The 13,393-nt window shown below is 43.9% G+C and overlaps 1 protein-coding gene across 1 annotated transcript in view; it reads left to right on the forward strand.

Moving 5' to 3' along the window:
* Positions 1-13,393, forward strand: part of Lrp2 (LDL receptor related protein 2) — a 155,762-nt gene that overhangs the window by 86,184 nt on the left and 56,185 nt on the right. The window contains exons 34-43 of the mRNA XM_021635601.2: positions 1,399-1,508; positions 1,961-2,138; positions 4,028-4,241; positions 5,882-6,121; positions 7,812-8,000; positions 9,788-10,708; positions 10,839-11,004; positions 11,316-11,474; positions 12,316-12,605; positions 13,110-13,313. Coding sequence (XP_021491276.1) covers positions 1,399-1,508; positions 1,961-2,138; positions 4,028-4,241; positions 5,882-6,121; positions 7,812-8,000; positions 9,788-10,708; positions 10,839-11,004; positions 11,316-11,474; positions 12,316-12,605; positions 13,110-13,313 — 2,671 coding nt within the window. The remainder of the gene's footprint in view (positions 1-1,398; positions 1,509-1,960; positions 2,139-4,027; positions 4,242-5,881; positions 6,122-7,811; positions 8,001-9,787; positions 10,709-10,838; positions 11,005-11,315; positions 11,475-12,315; positions 12,606-13,109; positions 13,314-13,393) is intronic.

Below are 13,393 nucleotides of genomic sequence, written 5' to 3' on the forward strand. Positions count from 1 at the left end.
AAATTTTTTTTGTTTTTAAATGTATCGATCAGTAGCCTGGTTGGTCCTGGAAATCCAAAGATGAGCAAAACGTTGTTTTTCCTTTTAAGTAGTCCACACTCAAATCAATAATTTTGCTCCATCATGACAAATACAAAGTGCTGTTTGGGGGGTGGGAGGGTCAGTCAGTGCAAAGCTTGTCAGTGGTTATTTGAACTCACCTGGAAGGATGACCAATAGCTATTTGTAGAAAAAAAAGTATGGAAAAGGAAGTATGGAAAAGGCAGAGGGACAAAAACCCTGAAATATAAACCAAAGCAAAACTAAACAAAACACATGACCTGTTTGACCTTGGACAAATGGCTTGACCTTGTTAAACCCCATCGTTCATTAAGTAAAAATGTTTCACGGTACCGAGTTACCTTATGCAACAGGGTACAAATTAGCACTGTATTAAAAAATGGGAGGTTAGTCAACCAAGGGTTTGTATTGGTTAGTTTCTTAAGTAATTTACAGTTCTTCCTGATGAATGTGAAGAAAGGAGGTATGATGCTTGCTCATCTGTGGTGTTCCAGCATGGGTGGATCACACTTTATTCCATGTTGAAAGTAGGAGTGGCTGCGGAAGAGCCTGCTTTCCACTAGGGGTAGCTGCATGCCTAGTCATTGAAAAAATGTGCAGCTTAAAAATGCAGCCTATGAGTGGCTGTGTGAGAGATCTTGAGGTAGAATAGAAGTCAAGGAGAAGAGACTTAATGTGACCCAAGAAGATTGCTAGGCCCAGAAAAGGTAGGAGATGGTAACAGAAAGAGGCAACTTGAAATGAGAAAAATTATTGTAGTTCAAGCAGGAATTAGAGATGCCAGACAGGGGGCAGAGTAAGAGAGAAAGATAGCAGGTGCGTGTGTGCGTGTGCATGTGTGCGTGTATATGTGTGTATGTTTGTTATTGATAGAGGGAAAGAGAAAGGTAAAACTCAGACATAAGTAATCTATTTGCACCCAATAGCAATTTTACAGAAAAAGACATTAAATGTAAAGCAGCAGGTAGTGCTTTATATGTTTTTTGTATGTTTATTCATTGGTTGAGAAGTGTCATAGAGGCAGTAAGGGAACGTCAGATCCCCTGGAACTGGAGTTACAGGCAGTTGTGAGCCAGAATGTGGGTGTTGAGAATTTAGACCAGGGTCCCCTGGAAGAGCAGCCAGTGCTCTTAACACTAAGCCATCTCTCCAGCCCTGATTTCTGCTGAGGTTGTTCCTCCCAGCGCCAGACAGGAAAGAGGAAGTGGGAACAGACAGAAGCACAACTAGAGATTAGGGGCATCATTCCTGGCCATGCCTTAGCTTTAGTTCTGTGGCTCATCTGTCTTTGCTTCCATGAAAGAAATATAAGCTCTAATACGTGATTTTGGACCGTAGGTGTTGACACTCCAGGGAGATGTGAGGTATGGAAAAACGCTCATTACCGATGATGGCACCCCTCTTGGCGCTGGTTTCCCGATTGGCATAGCTGTTGATCCTGCACGTGGGTGAGTGATAAACCCAGTGGCAGTATGTGTCATGACCCAGTCTGATGGAAGTGCCCTGTTAACATTTCAAACCATAGGGTATGTGACATTTGAACGGTGTAGGCCCCCGTGAGGAAGAGCAGTAACTCTGGATTGTGTTGAATGTGAAGGAAGCAATCTGTATCTTCAAGTTCAAGCAAAGGACGTGTAATGCTCCACAGGCAGGAATTTCAGGATTTAAACAATACAAGATGGAACAGTACATTCTGACTTAACAGTCCTTAAAGCCTGAGTAGATGGGCAACGTTACCATCCCGTCTTCAGTATCCATGACATGTAGCCCCCAGATAACAGAATTGTAGAGACACCGGCAGAGCACTGGTTAAACGCTCTTCTCCGTGGCATGGCCCTCCTATGTTTCCTGTTTCAGGAAGCCCTCACGTTTTTGATCTTTTTTTTTTTCATGGTTCTAGGAAACTGTATTGGTCAGACCAAGGGACAAACGGCGGGGTTCCTGCCAAGATTGCGAGTGCGAACATGGACGGAACATCTTTGAAAATTCTCTTCACTGGGAACATGCAGCACCTGGAGGTGGTCACCTTGGACATTCAGGAGCAGAAGCTCTACTGGGCAGTCACCAGCACAGGCGTGGTATGTGGCTCTAGCTCTTCACTACTGGAAGTGTGAACCGCTGTGTGTTTATGGACGTGTGGCTCGAGCCAGGGTCTTATTACTGCCCTTCCTCTGCTTGCTTGAGTCTTGGCCTGCATTTGTTTCCAGCATGTTCAGCACTCCATACAGAATGATGTTTATGTTTCTCCTGTGAAACCCTTCGGTTTCATTTGGGATAAGTTGTCACCGCTTGTCATTTCTTACTTGTCCTAGCTCAGCAGCTAAAGACATGGTCAATACACACGTGAGATTTCCTCTACTGATGATCTTAAACTCCAAGAGGGAGCGCCTTTATTCTGCCATAAGTGCACTGTAAGGTTCCACTTGAGACTTGGCCTTTGCCGCTATGTCAGTAATCTTGGCAAAGGAAGTGCTCAGTAATAGTGATGGACCAGACTATATGTTAAACATATTCTGGACTTTAGATCACTGACACTGGACTTTAGATCACTGACACTGATTTAACCCTAACGATCATGCAATATCACCAGATACCAGCTTCATTTTCCAGAAGGCATTATTGTTACTGTTTTTAGTAATAATATCATGAGTTCTGGGTATCAAACCTAGGGCACTTGCCAACTCTACCTAACACTTTTGCTCTCCTATTACTTACAGTGATGATACACTTAGAAGATTTAAAAGAAGGAGTTGGGCCAGTGAGATGGCTCAGGGGGTAAAGGTACTTGGCCAAATCTAATGACCCAAGTTTGATCCCTGAGACCCACTGGCTAAAAAGAGAGTATTGGGTGCTCTGACCTTCATATATGCATATGGGTGGTACATATACCCCTACCCAAACACAATAAAAACATGTAAAGCTAGCAACACGTATGTAAGCAAAGGTCTTGTCCCATGGTGTAGTCTCTGCATACAAGTTAGTATGGTCAGACAGGACTCATCAGCTCCCTCCCCTCCCTGGACTGTGCCCACTCTGTCCTCCTGAACCTGTGAGCTTTATACCCTCCCTCTTAAAAAAATACTTCTCCTTATTTAATCATCAAAGGTCCATGCTTTTTCATCATTAATCTGCCCGAAGTCCACACTTCTGCTGCCGCCGCCACGATTCTGAGCCCTCTGGCTGTGAGTGGAGTTGTTGGCTATCATCCCACTAGAAACATGAGTTCTTCATGTTTTTCTAAAACGACTGTCTTTGTGAAACCACAGTTACCAGGTTTGATTTTCGTCCAGTTGAGAGCAGCTGGCCTGGAGAAGCTGCCTCAGCGCTTCTCTGCTCTAGTCACTGGCAGCCTGGAGGTTCATGATTTTTTTTTTCTTTATTCTAGACTTTTAGAATTTCTGTCATTTCTGGCATATAACCTTCTGCGTTCCCTTGTCTGTGAGGCAGTGAATTACCCAGACCTCTCCGTCAGCAGTGCCCAGCTGGGCTGCTAGTGCAAAGAAAGTGCAAAGTGACAGGCTTTGGACCCAGGTTAAACCTTACGACCCCCCTGTACCCTCTCTCCCTGCCAAGCAATCTACTTGATTGTTTCTCGGCGGACAAATGCCATTTTGGCTTCACACCATAGTGCCATGCTTGGCTCCCAGCCAGTAGGGCTGTCCTGTAATTCTGGGGGGACACAACTCCTAATCCTGATTAAAGAAATTGTGGGTAAAGATGTTACAGCCAATGTCTGTCAGCTGCTGCATGGTGGTGTGTGCTCAGACGTGTCTCTACATCCTTAAGCGTGCTGTGGATTGGTGAGCAAGTCAGTCAAAGGCAAGCGTACTCCGCCCAGTTCCATAACAGGCGTGAGAAATCTGAAGGAAGGGTCGAGTGCACAGACGGGCAAGAGAACGTTCATTTAAACATGTTCTTACTTCATTCCCTGTGGCTCGGTGAAACAATGAGCGTTCTGGTCTTGCAGATCGAAAGAGGAAATGTGGACGGCACAGAGCGGACGATCCTGGTCCACCACCTCGCCCACCCGTGGGGTCTTGCGGTCCACGGCTCCTTCCTTTACTACTCTGATGAGCAGTATGAGGTCATTGAAAGAGTCGACAAGTCCTCCGGGGGCAACAAAGTCGTCTTGAGAGACAACATCCCGAAACTGAGGGGCCTTCGGGTTTACCACCGACGAAGTGAGTGCTTGTCCTGTGTGATGTGTGTTTACACGCCTGCACACTCACATTCAGAAGCCCCTTTCCTGGTACATACACAAGTATGCAGAATTACTTGGAGTATTTGACAGTTAAGTGTCAGTGACTAACCTGGCATCTCAAAGGCCAGAATTTCCATTCTTTTCTCGTACTTTTATTTTATTTTATTTTTTTTTACACAATTTATTCATTATATATCCCAGTTGAAGCCCCTCCTTCAACTCTCCCAGTCCCCCCCCCCATGCTGTCCCCTTCCCCTAGTCCACTGAATGGGGGAATTCTCCTCCTCTGCCATCTCATGTCTTATCAGGACTGCCTGGATCCTCTTCCTGTGTGGCCTTGCAAGGCCACATCACCAGGGGCAAGTAATCAAAGAGCAGACAACTGAGTTCATGTCAGTGACAGCCTCTGCTCCCCTTATTAGGTGACCTACATGGAGACTGAGCTACCAATTGGCTACATCTGAGCAGAGGGTCTAGGTCCTGTCCAAGCATGGTCATTGGTTGATGCATCAGTCTCTGCAGGACCTCTTGGGCTCAGATTTTTTAGTTTTGTTGGTCTCTTGTCCCCTCCGTGTCCTTCTATCCACCCTTCTTCTGTAAGACTCTCTGCACTCTACCCAGTTTAGCTGTGAGTCTCAGCCTCTGCTTCAATCCCCTGTTGGGTGGAGCCTTTCAGAGAACCCTCTATAGTAGGCTCCCATCTATTTGAACACATGAGATTTTTTTTTTTAATTTTTATTTTTCTTCTGAGACTTGGTTTCTCTGTGTAGCCCTGGTTGTCCTGGAACACAATATGTAGATCAGGCTAGCCTGTGAGATCCCGCCTGTCTCTGCCTTCCCAGTGCTTGGATTAAAGGCGTGTGCCACCACAGCCCAGCTCTTCTAAGGTTTCATACTGAGTCTGCTTTTACTTTTTAGCATTCATCAGCATATTCATCTGTTTTTTCATTGTCCATGTTTCTTTTTTGTAATAGAGCCTCTGTGAAGGGCAATTGCTTCTTTTGTTTTGTTTATTGCTCTATGCCTAAGAAAAAGAAAAGTAGTTGTTGCTGAGTTTTATCACAGAATTTTTAGTCTTAATTTTTAGTCCACCTGTAAGACAGTAAGATATCATAGTAAGATACAGGGTCTTACTATGAGTAAGACTTTGAACTCTGACTTCCAGGATTTTATTAGCTTGATAAAACTGAGTTTCTTTTTCACTTTCGACAGTTTATAGTTTTTAATATCTAACCAAAGGGAACCAACTATTCTGTTTCTTAATTGCTTGCATTTGGTTAAAAACGTCTTTTAAGTATTGTTATCTCATAGGTTGAAAGGCAAGGGGCCAAAAAGCCACTATGTATATTTCTTTCATCTTTAATCTTTGCATGCTTTTTAGCGAAGGAAACAAAATAAAAAGCAGCAATGCTCCATTTTCTATCTGCTCTGTAGTCCTTCCTTCCAGTGCTATTTAGGGGCTTAAATAAATTCCTATCTTTCAGCATTGGTTTTAACCTGCTTATCTAGTTATTATGTATTTATTGTTTTTATAATAAATTGATTGACTCAATTTAAAAAAAAATGAGCTGGATGGCCAAGCACATAAGGTCACAGACTGATTTTGGATTATTTTTTTAGATGCTGCTGACTCCCCCAATGGCTGTAGCAACAACCCAAATGCTTGCCAACAGATCTGCCTGCCCGTACCAGGCGGAATGTTCTCTTGTGCCTGTGCCAGTGGGTTTAAGCTCAACCCCGATGGTCGCTCCTGTTCTGCATATAGCTCTTTCATCGTCGTTTCCCTGCTGCCTGCAATCAGAGGCTTCAGCTTGGTGTTGTCTGATCACTCCGAGGCCATGGTGCCAGTGACTGGCCAAGGTATGGGAACTCCTAAATTAGTAAAGCTTGCTTCCATCTGGTGATAGCTTCAGTGTGGCTGAGAAACCTCAGTTCATCAGAATCTTCTGGAGGGCTATCAAGCTAAGAGATGAGCCCAGTCCTATCCCTGGAGTTTGCTCACTTAGAATTCTGGGTTGTGGCTAGAGAATCTGCATTCTAATGGGGCCAGATTTTGCTGCTTCATGAGAATCACAGGATTAAAGGGATATTAAAGCATAGCAAGGTTTTCATGAAGTGGTACAGAATGGTTGTTTAGGAAAACTGTTCTGTACTCCTGTTAACGGGGTATAGGCTGAAGGTAACCTATTGTTTAACATAATAATGTCAGAATCCACAATATTTTTTTTTTGAGGTTAAAGTCTCATTATGTAGCCCTGGTTGGCCTGAAACCCATTATGTAGACCAGGTTAGCCTTGAACTCAGAGTTCTACCTGTCTCTGCCTCCCAAGTGCTGGAATTAGAGGTATGTGTCGCCACACCTGGCTCTTAATAATCATATTTTTAACTGCACTTTATGGTTTTGTACTGTGAATATATAAACAGTACCTTTTGGATTAAGCCAGGTGTGTGGCAGTTAATGAGAACATGAAGAACCAAGGGTTTTCTAGCACCATAAGGAGTATGCAAGAATATTCTTGCAAGGGTGCTTGTTTCAGAAAGCCAAGGGTTGGTGGTTTTGCTCAGTGGAATAGTGCTTCCTTGCTCAGTGGTAGCGTTAAGGGCCATGAATTTGCTCCCCAGCATTGCCAAAACAAACCAAACCAACCACAGAAAGGAACCAAACTCAGAGGGCATAACACTTTACAAGGTGGTGTTGTGTCCTCGACCTGGCATCTTCTCAGAGTGCATTGTCAATAATTGAGCTAAGGTGTTTACCCTGAGCCATTGCTTTGTAAAGAGGCAATTCTCTACCCCCTTGATTATCTATTATGTTTGACCTGGGCTCCATCAAGAACTTGCTTGTTCCCTGAGCAGCTTTTACCGTTGGCTTCAGCAGCCGCTGGTGATCCCGACTGCAATGCTCTTCCATGGTGATGTTCTGGTTCTGTCATTCTTTCACATTTGTTGGCAATATCCTTCCCTAACAGGAAGCTCCAACACTTGGACTCAGGTTGTTTGGTTTGTGTGTGTGTGTGTGTGTGTGTGTGTGTGTGTGTGTGTGTACAAGTGTGTGTATGCTCATGCATGTGGAGTACAGAGAGTGACTTTGATCACTGTACCCTGTATTTATTGAGGCAGCATCTATGGATGAACCTGGAACTTATAATGGGTGGGGCTGTGGGCCAGGGAGTTGGATTTCAGAGGGAGAGCAGGTGAGTGGTGAGAATCAGTCTTCCCAGGGATGAGCCTCCCCCAACTGGCCACTGAATAACACTATGTGGTCAGTGCATATGAGCAACACCCAACAGACTCAGCAGCTCAAAGTTACATATTTACATGTTTGTATACATATAGTAATAATAATAAAAATGATTCAGAGGAATAGATGAATAGATGAGTAGAACGAGGATTAAGAAGCAGAGGGAAGGGAACAGTAGAGAGGAGCTGGATATGAAAACAGGGGATTAAAAGTTTTAGTTTGTATAATTAACGAATGTTCAAAAAAATGGGGGAAAGGAGATTTTGAAAGTGACAGCTCAGGTTGGCTGATTTCTCTCAAATGTTCTAGGGCGAAATGTTCTGCACACGGATGTGGATGTTGCCTCCGGCTTCATTTACTGGTGTGACTTTAGCAGCTCCGTGAGCTCCTCTAACGGAATTCGTAGAATCAAACCCGATGGCTCTAATTTCACCAACATCGTCACCTATGGCATAGGAGCGAATGGAATCCGGGGAGTGGCAGTGGATTGGGTAGCAGGTGCGTGATCTGAAGCTTGATGCTTTCATCGCGGTAGTCGGAACTGGTTTTTCTAGACAATCTATAAGATCATTTAAGACTAGGCGATGCACTTACTAAATAAAAAGATGAAGGGTTTTAGTTGACAGATTAATTATGAAGAATCATTTCATTTTCTTCTATTTTTATTCAGTCAAGCAGGAAAAATATTAAACTGTGGATTTGTAGTTTTTGTCCTAAGGTTGACAGCAAATTTCTAGATTAGAAAGATCTAAAATTATGAAGAGGAAAGGCAATTTTAGTTGCAGATTCTTAATTGCTTCCTTGTTAGTGGATAAAACATCATCAGGTGTGTTTCTCTTATTGATGTGCCTAGCTCAATGTTTCATTGACTTACTCAGGTTTGAAATATCTTCATTCTTAACAGTCCTCTGAGAAATATTTCACTACAAATTTTGGGAAGATATTTTTAATAAAATGGATATCATTGTATATTACTGAGCTTGGTAAGGAGACATTGCTTAGTAAATATAGTAAGTAGCCTTGCTAACCAAGCTCTAAATGGCTTCTTAATTCCAGTTCCCCATTAAAGAGTACTGGTTTTGGTGGTGTGGATCAATGGGGCTAGCAAAGTACAGCCAGTAAAACAAATGTAGCTCATTTTCTGCTTTTGTACATACCATGGCCATTCATTTGGGGTTGTCAGTGGCTGCTGTCATGTCACAATGGCAGAGTTGAATACTGGTGAGAGAAATCATATAATTTGGCTGGGTATGTTGGCCTATGCCTGTAGTCCCAGTACCGGGGAGAGAAGGCAGGAGTATTAAGAAAGAATTAAAGGCATCCTCACTTATGTAGTGAGCTCCAGGCAAGCCTGGCATACAGGAAACCCCATTTCACCAACCAACCAACCAACCAACCAACCAACCAACCAACCTATATACCCCACGAGCCTAAAATACTGCCTGGCACTATTTGACAACCTTGGATTAAAGGAGATGAGTACAGGATATATCACCGGCAACACCCCGTCTCAGGAAGAGAAATAACACACAAAAAACAGTATCAGTTACGTATTGGACTAATTTCTCTGGATGTGTGGAGGCAGATCGGGAAAGAATATGTACATAGTATTGAGGGTTCAGTAACTGACTTTACATGGAATCTGTCATTCAGAGTCCAGCGTTCTCTGCTCAGCAACCTGCATTCATTTCATACTGATTTCACATGATTAGTATGTGGTTTTAACATTTACATTTTACTTTAACACAAAAGGGAAGTGGATTTTGGGTTTGGTGGGTTTTAGAAAGTCAATGGCTAAAACATCTACACTAGTTAGGAAGATTTAGAAAAGACCATGTTAATCTTACATACAAAGAACATTTGATGACATGTATAGCAATCTGAGGTGCTTATGGGTGTCCTTTCTGCCTTTTTCAGGCTGGAGTACACTTTATGCCATGGTAAAGTGTATTTAGACTATTTGCTATGAATGGTAAAGATTCACGCTTTAAGTAGAAGAAAGAAATGCACCTCTTAGTAAGAAGTGAGTTGGAATGCTGTGATACTGGCTGTGAATCTAATATGAGTTAAAAGGAAGCTGAAGTTTTTTGAGAAAATGAAAATAAATATTCCCAAGCATAATTTTTTTATAAGCTTACATTGAGATTTATTGTCTTGGAAAGACAACCTATACTGATCCCACCTCAACCTTACATGTTTTATTTTGAAATGGTATGCCCCACCCTCCCTTTCTCCCCTATTTACCAGCATTCTCTCTCTCTCTCTCTCCCTCTTTTTCCCTGTAGGAAATCTTTATTTTACCAATGCCTTTGTTTATGAGACACTGATAGAAGTGGTACGGATCAATACCACGTACCGACGTGTTCTCCTCAAAGTCTCGGTGGATATGCCTCGGCATATTGTTGTGGACCCCAAGAACAGATATCTCTTCTGGGCCGACTATGGGCAGAGACCGAAGATCGAACGCTCTTTTCTCGACTGTACCAACCGGACTGTACTGGTTTCTGAAGGGATCGTCACACCTCGGGGCTTGGCAGTGGACCGCAACACTGGCTATATTTATTGGGTCGATGACTCCCTAGACATAATCGCCAGGGTTCATCTCGATGGGGGAGAGTCTCAAGTGGTTCGTTATGGTAGTCGTTATCCAACGCCTTACGGCATCACTGTGTTTGGAGAGTCTATCATATGGGTGGATAGGAATTTGAAAAAGGTCTTCCAGGCTAGCAAAGAACCGGGGAACACAGATCGGCCAACAGTGATAAGGGACAATATCAACCTCCTACGTGATGTGACCATCTTTGATGAGCAAGCCCAGCCCCTCTCACCAGCAGAGCTTAACAACAACCCTTGTTTGCAAAGTAATGGTGGGTGTTCCCACTTCTGCTTTGCTCTACCTGACCTGCCTACCCCCAAATGCGGGTGTGCCTTTGGGGCACTGGAAAATGATGGCAAGAGCTGCGCTACCTCGAGAGAAGATTTCCTCATCTATGCCTTGAATAGTTCCTTGAGAAGTTTACACTTCGACCCTGCGGACCATAGCCTGCCTTTCCAAGAAATAAATGTGGAAGGAACTGCTGTCGCCCTGGATTATGACCACAGAAACAATAGAATCTTCTTCACCCAAAAGTTAAACTCTACCCATGGCCAGATTTCCCATGTCAGCCTGTATTCAGGATCCACCTCCCCAGCTGTCCTGCTTTCAAGTAAGTGCGCGCCAGGTGGAGATTACCTTGGCAGTAAACGCTGGAGGGCGGCATACTGAATATTCTTCTTGCACCTTGCGATTCTAACACCCTCACATGAGCATGTGTCTCTCTACTTCTGTGTATCTAGATATAGGGATTACTGATGGCATTGCCTTTGACTGGATAAATAGAAGAATTTATTACAGTGACTTTTCAAATCAGACGATAAATTCCGTGGCCGAAGATGGATCTAAGCGAGCTGTGCTAGCCCGTGTGTCCAAACCGAGAGCGATTGTGTTAGATCCTTGCCGAGGGTATGCCAAGGTCTTCTTGATTCGTCTGCTTATTTGAGGATGGGAGTGGGGGCTAGAAATTACTCTATGTGCATCGAGAATAGTAGTAATGTTATGAACTTGCACAAAAGCCGAGCTTTCGGTGACTTTTACCTGGTCCGACTTAGTACATCCATTTTGGCAATGGAGCATGGAAAGGAATGGAGCTCTTCTTTGCTTACCTATATGTTGATGGTTATTTGCAATTAGAGGTTGTTTCCACTGTGAAAAGTGGAAAGGTCTTTAGAAGCTTCCTTGTTGTGACTTAATTATGACTTCTGTTTGATAACTAGGTACATGTATTGGACTGACTGGGGCACCAATGCCAAAATCGAGAGAGCCACACTGGGAGGAAACTTCCGGGTACCCATTGTGAACACCAGCCTGGTCTGGCCCAATGGGCTCACTTTGGACCTCGAGACCGACCTTCTCTACTGGGCAGATGCTAGCCTGTAGGTGTCTCTGAATTATGTGGACGTTGAAACATAGAGGGACTTGCTTAATGTGATGAAAATTTGATAAGCCAGAGAGATGTTGTCTCAATGTAGAATTAAAGTTTTCGGGACTATTTTATGTTCTAGCTTGGTGGCTGGAAATTTGTCTGCATCCTAAGACATCTAAATCTGCATTACTACATGTACCTATAATTATAACGGAACCACTCAGTTTCTGACTACAGGCCTCAGATTTGAATAAGGGTTTTGGCCCCCTTTTCAAATCAGTCCTTTTTCTCTGATATGCTTCTCAGAAAATGTTACTCAAAAACTTCCTTTCAAGTGCTTGTAACATAATTATGGGATATCTCCAAGTAGGCACATTATAGTCATCCCGAAGGAAGAGTTCAGGGGACAGAATGATTTTGCTCATTACAGTTGTTTGTCTACACATGCTTATTTCCTTGCAGAGTTTGGTCTTGGGATGAGACAGTTCTGAGTTTTTTTCCCTTCATTCTCTCATTTGAACCACAGCAGCGATGTCTTGTGTGTCATCCTAAGTAAATTCCTCAGAGTAATCAATATCAGTAAAGGAAATAAATTCTTTCTATTTCATTGCTGGGTTTCATACCAGGCCCCATGTGTCACATGAGTTTTTTTGTGGATTGCTCCTGCTTCTAATGTTAGCCTGGCTCTTAATAATGATTTATGTAGGCTGTCACTGGGTTAGCAGCTAAGACTTAACCATCACCAAGAAACACATGTCTTGCACCGCGTATGAGTAACCCTTGGAGGCAGGTCTAGCCATTACGCTTCTTTCTCCAGTTTAACAAACTGCTTTTTCTTCTCTTCGTTTCAGGCAGAAAATAGAGCGCTGTGCTCTCACGGGCACGAACCGAGAAGTCGTGGTCAGCACTGCCTTTCATTCCTTTGGCTTGACTGTCTACGGCCAGTACATTTACTGGACAGACGTCTTCACCAAAAAAATCTACCGTGCTAACAAGTACGACGGGTCAGACCTCATCGCGATGACCACTCGCTTGCCCGTCCAGCCTAGGGGCATTTCCACGGTTCTGAAAAACCAGCAGCAGCACTGTAGCAATCCTTGTGATCAGTTTAACGGAGGATGCAGCCACATCTGTGCACCAGGTGAGGGGTTGAGCAGGAGGAAAACAAGAATTTCTTGATTTCGGCTTATGTATCAAATGGAGCCCGAGGGTTATGTTTTGAGAGAGCTGTAGTGTGGGCTTCTGTTCCGTTGTACACGGACTGGTTTTGCGAAGGCAGTGTAAGCGGAAGCTTGCTGGAGGGAGAGAGCGAGACAGAGGGTTTGGCTTTCCGACTGAAAGAGGAGTTGTGTTAACGCAGTCTTTCTGTTCAGGAGCTGTCGTTTCTAGTTTGATCTTGTAGGGTGAAATACAAGTCCCCTTGAGGACAGTTTCATAGGAACGTGTACTTCCTGATAGTTGTGTCTTTGTGGATTTTTCCGCGAGTCGTTGTGCTGTCGATGGGCAGTAGTTGTTTTAGTGGAAGAAGCTCAGAAGGCAGCTGGAGGGTAGATGTAGTTCATCTATCTCTAAGACGTTGTAAGCGCTGTTCTGGAGGAGTCTAAGGAAGGTCCCTGTGCTCACGCTTTGTTTCTCTCCGCCCCAGGTCCGAATGGAGCTGAGTGTCAGTGTCCACATGAGGGTAACTGGTACCTGGCCAATGATAACAAGTACTGCGTTGCGGACACAGGTACCCGGTGTAGTCAGCTCCAGTTCACCTGCCTCAACGGGCGCTGCATCACGGAGGACTGGAAATGTGACAATGACAATGACTGCGGTGATGGCAGTGATGAGCTCCCCACCATCTGTGGTAAGCTGGACTCGGTGGTTTGTTTGTTTGTTTGTTTTGTCACTGTCTGGCTGTTTGGCACAGAATCCTGATGTGTATGG

Source organism: Meriones unguiculatus, chromosome 8 (assembly GCF_030254825.1).
Source record: "Meriones unguiculatus strain TT.TT164.6M chromosome 8, Bangor_MerUng_6.1, whole genome shotgun sequence".
Taxonomy (NCBI): domain Eukaryota; kingdom Metazoa; phylum Chordata; class Mammalia; order Rodentia; family Muridae; genus Meriones; species Meriones unguiculatus.